Consider the following 4,881-nt stretch of genomic DNA (forward strand, 5'->3'; position numbering starts at 1 on the left):
CACGCCTGGCTAATGTTTTGTATTTTTAGTAGAGATGATGTTTTACCATGTTGGCCAGGCTGGTTTCAAGCTTCTAACCTCAGGTGATCCACCCACCTCGGCCTCCCAAAGTGCAGGGATTATAGGCGTGAACCACGGCGCCCGGCAGACATTCTTTAGAATTCTGATAATGACAGGCAGATCAGCTTTTGGTTATATTTGTATTTAAATTCTCCGCGGACAGTTGCTCTTTTATTGCTGGCACATCCTCCCTCCACCCAGTCCCATGGCCCCCTATTCCCTCCCCACCCCACTCCTATCCCATTTAGCTGTAAATTCCTGCAAGGCAGGGTTGGCTGTGCAGCCCCCCGCTGTACCGTGCCCACTGCACAAACACAGCAGTTTGCAGGCCAAGGCCCCGGGGAGATCGCCTTAGGATATCCTCCCTTTTCCTCTATGGGAGGCCAGATTTTCTTCCTACATTTCAAACAAAGCAACACATCACAACAGACTGAGTACAGAAACAGGTAAGAGAATCCAGCTGTCTTGTGAAGCCAGATATTAGAGAAATTTGCAACATTTCTTTGTAAAACAATGTCACTCTTCTGCCCCATTTAAAATTATTTGGAAAATACAAGTTATTTTTCATAAAATTACATTTTATGTGTTAACATGCAAGGGTTTACTATTATTTTTAAAAGCGTTAACAGATTTTAAAGATTTCTCAGTTTTCATTTCTAATGAAATAAATATTGATGTCTCACATAATAAACACTGTTTGGGGTCCTCAGTGCTTTTTAAGAGAGGAAAGGTGTGTGAACAGAGTGTGTGAGTTGTACTCAGGCTCTGCCTTACGTATGGCAGGCGCTCATGTATGCTTGTGACATTCATGAGGGACTGACTAAATTGATGGCTTTCAGCTGCTCCTAGGATTTGGAAGCTGAGGCTGAGGTGGAGGGGAGGGAGAAGGCGCCTGTTGATAGTGGGCCAAGTACCTGAAAGTGGGGTTTGCCAGGGTCTAGGAGCAGCAGTTGCTCTTTGGAGCAGGGTTGGCTCTCATGGCAACAGTGGCTGGGGAACCTGGGTCTCAGGCAGTGGGGGCTGGGCATAAGTGTGATGTGCCATGGGGGCTTCAAGCAGCTCACTCTGTCCAGTCCCCCTTAGTGCTGAAGGTAAAGAATAACTGTCTGAATCTGCCTCTCTGTGAGAGGAACGGAGCAGAATGCTTTTCTAGAAACCTCTGGCTGTCAAATCACTGGGTGTGGGCTTGACAGAGAGCACTGCGGCCTCAGTAGACAGATTAAGGCTGCGGGTACCTCTCCCTGCTCTGCCCTGACCAGCTATGCGACCGCCGGCGAGGCACTTAACTGCCAGCTTACTCAACCATATGGTGAGGATGAGATAAAAATGTCCGTGGAGTGCCTGGCACATGCTGGGTGCACAGCACATTAGTGACTCCATTAGTAAGATGTCATTAATAATAAATACTCAAAAGAAGTAGGCTGGGAGGAGGGGCTAAAGAGCAAGTGTCCTTGGGGGAGTACTTCCTGGTGTTCGATGAGTGACAGTTGAAGCTTGGCGTAGATCATGGTTTCTCAGCCTCTGCACTAATAACATTTTGGGGCAGATAATTCACTGTTGTGAGGGCTGTCCTGTGCATTGTAGGATGTGAAGCAGCATCCCTGGCCTCTACCCACTAGATGCTGGGAGGGAAGCACTCTCTCCCTGGTCTTAACAACCAAAAGTGTCTCCAGACATTGCCAAGTGTCCCCTGGAGGGCAAGATTGCCACTGTTGAGAACCATTGGTGTAGAAATGCGCCTGACAAGGGCTCCACCACAGGACACTGGCTTTCCTGCAGTTTCCCCAGAAAGATATCACACCAGCCACATGCACACAGATTGGGTTCACTCATTGCAGAAAGAATTCTGCCAAGAGATTCTGCTTCCAAGAGAACAAGAGGCCTCCTGACTTGCATCCTCTTTCCTGAGGAACCCTCTTGCTAATAGTGGTCACTTCCCTCAGCATTTGCACAAACCAGGCCCTGGGGAAAGAAGCAGGCTGACCAGGACAATGAGATTGGTCAAGGAAAATCTGGACAATACCCAGAAGCCTGGGGGACGCTGTCCCTCCCTTCAACCTCAACCTCACACTGACAGCTTCCAATTCCCATGGCTCCATTGCAAAAACAGCCCTGACCAATCGACAGTAGAATGAATAAGCGAAGTGTGGTGTGGTCCCACAGTGGAATGCTACAACAGTGAGAATGAATGAGCCTCAACTCCACGAAACTGCGTGGTTGACTTTCACAAACGTAATGTTGAATGAAAGAAGCCAGGCACAAAAGAGCAACTGACGTGTTTCTATTAGTGAAAAATCTCCCCAAAGGAAAAATCATATATGTTAAGTCTCAAGGGGCACACAAGGAAGGCTTTGGGGATACTGGTTCAGTTTGTGAGAATTCATGGAGGATTTATGTTATAGGCCCTTTTCTAGAAGTGTGTTATAAACTTCAATAAAAAGTAAACAAACAAATACAACATTCTGGGGCAAAGGGCAGGAAAGGCCGTTGAGCAAAATCATTGTGAACCAAGGGAATAAAGATTACCAGCAATTTTACCTGTATGGCTCTAAATTATTATGTAAGGGTCATTTTTGGATGTGGCTTTACAAATGAGATGATGTATCAAAAATAGTATAGTGCTTGACACAGAAAATACTTAGTAAATGGCAATAATTAATACTACTACTCAGTTATTAACTGACCTATGAAGTAAAATTATGGTCAAATACAAAGGAACAAGCTTTTCGTTAAAGGGTAAAAAGTTTCTGAAATTTTTAGATACATCCCCTGTTAGTGAATTTCTAATTCTCAAAGTTGTTGGAGCTCTCTCCAAGCGTAGTCTCAGAGAAAAGAAAAATCTAAGACTCTACCTTAGCGTTACTAGCTCCTGACCAGTAACCAGTACCAAAACAAAGTCCCAAACACCTGTCTAGTTTGGCCAAATTGTTCAATTAACTGATCCATCATTTATTGGTCCACTGATTAGCCTGGAAGCTGGGCTCCACTCTACCTGCCTGATCAGGCATTTGATCTGTCTTTGGCCATCAATCTAGTTTGTGAATTTACAAACAAAACAGGCAGGACTGCTGTTGGATTCTTCAGTCTCAGACTAAAACTTTGGCAGAAAAACAAAGTCTAGAAATTGTGCAATGATATCTCCACTTTAGACCTGACTGGAAATAGAACTCTCATAAATTCCCCTCTGTTCTAAGAGAGCCAGGCAATTAGACAACCCCAACACAACAGAGTATTTCATTGCAAGCCTGGCTCCCTGGTTGCAAATTAGATGCCACGTTAACTCTCAGGAAGATGTGAATGGCTCTCAGATCATTCGCCACTGAAGAACTTTTAGCGTGACTGTTTCTATCAGATATGCAAGAGACTTCACTGCTAGCTGCAGGCGCTCTTAGAAGACTTTTAATCCCAGGATGCTTTTCTAAAATTTCATTTCTGCTTACAAATGGCTACGTGTCCCTGTGGACCTGTGAGGTCATGTGTAGAACCACCTAGCATGCTCTGAATGCAAGCTCTGTCCCATACAGTCAACAACCCCTGCATTCTTTGTGACACACATTTTAAAAAGAAAAGTTCACGCCCATCTCTGGAGACAGGCTCTTACCTGGTTTCAGGCTTTGTCCATGGGCACTTGAATGGATAAAGATGCATAAAACCAAGAGAATGGAGAAACACTGGGGACTTATGTCCATTTCTCCGTTTCACCCAGGGTCCAGGCTTTCTTGCTAATTTCTGAAGCCAAAGAGACCAGAATGCCTATCAGATACTTTGTTAGGGAAGACTGCCCATTAATAATTAACCTCTCAACATGTTATCCACTGTTCAGACACTTTCCTTACTGCCCCCAACTGCAAATCTAATTATATCTATTTTAAAAAGGTCGATTTACAGAAGTGCTTCTTATCCGGACACATTTTGAGAATAAAATACCTTGTTATGTATTCTTACCTTTTGGGGCCAAGGTCAGAGTTTCAAATTAATCAATTGAAAGCTACTGTGTTGTGTTTGGAAATTCTGCCAAAGGTCGGGGTAGGTGGCTTTCACGTGGCTTCCTAAGCCTCCCTGTGACAGTGCTGCAAGGGGGATGCTGGCTCAGGAAAATGGTGTTTCAAATGGCAGGCTAAGCCCAAAGGAAAAGAAAAGGGCCCTGCCATGCAGAGGGCCCCCAGGGGGTCCAAATTTCTGTTGGGTTCAGTGAAGTTGATGATGCTTGTGGTCAAAGTGTGGTGGAGCAACATCTCTACAGCTGAAAGGGACAGAAAACCCTTTACCCTCATGTCAAAAGGAGTTGATGGGGAAGCAAAGATGCCCTTGCCAAGTGACTCATTGAGAGGTGATCCTAGAGTAAACACACTTCTTCCACCTCTGCGTTCATTAATGTTCCAGCTGTGTAGAGGACGAAAAGTAAGGTCACTCAGCAAAATCAGGTAGGGAAAAGGCTACCATAGATGGCTTTTGTGATATTTTTGGGTCTCTAGTTTTATTTTAACTTTCTTCATTTGTTCAACACTTTTTCATTTGGGCATGACTACTATGTGCTAAGCCCTGTTGTAGGCATGTGGAATATACAAGTCCTTATGTATCAGTGGAGGTGGGAGGAGTTGGATAATGGACATCATAAAGAAGAGATTTAGGGCCTGGTGCAGTGGCTCACTCCTGTAATCTCAGCACTTTGGGAGGCCAAGGCGGGTGGATCACGAAGTCAGGAGTTCAAGACCAGCCTGACCAACATGGTGACACCCCATCTCTACCAAAAATACAAAAGTTAGCTGGGCATGGAGGTATGTGCCTGTAATCCCAGGAGAATTGCTTGAACCCGGGAAG

At 45.0% G+C, this 4,881-nt stretch overlaps 1 protein-coding gene across 3 annotated transcripts in view; it reads right to left on the bottom strand.

The window, feature by feature from the left end:
• The window catches only part of LIPC (lipase, hepatic), a 161,111-nt gene that overhangs the window by 136,659 nt on the left and 19,571 nt on the right, over positions 1–4,881 (bottom strand). The window contains exon 1 of one of the 3 annotated variants that reach the window (XM_011940507.1): positions 3,662–3,984. In XM_011940507.1, coding sequence (XP_011795897.1) covers positions 3,662–3,749 — 88 coding nt within the window. In that variant the 5' untranslated portion in view covers positions 3,750–3,984. Of the gene's footprint in view, positions 1–3,661; positions 3,985–4,881 lie in introns of those variants that run through there. The other 2 variants (XM_011940509.1, XM_011940508.1) reach the window with 2 other exon arrangements.

This window comes from Colobus angolensis, unplaced genomic scaffold, assembly GCF_000951035.1.
Source record: "Colobus angolensis palliatus isolate OR3802 unplaced genomic scaffold, Cang.pa_1.0 Scaffold19, whole genome shotgun sequence".
In the NCBI taxonomy this organism is placed as follows: Eukaryota; Metazoa; Chordata; class Mammalia; order Primates; family Cercopithecidae; genus Colobus; species Colobus angolensis.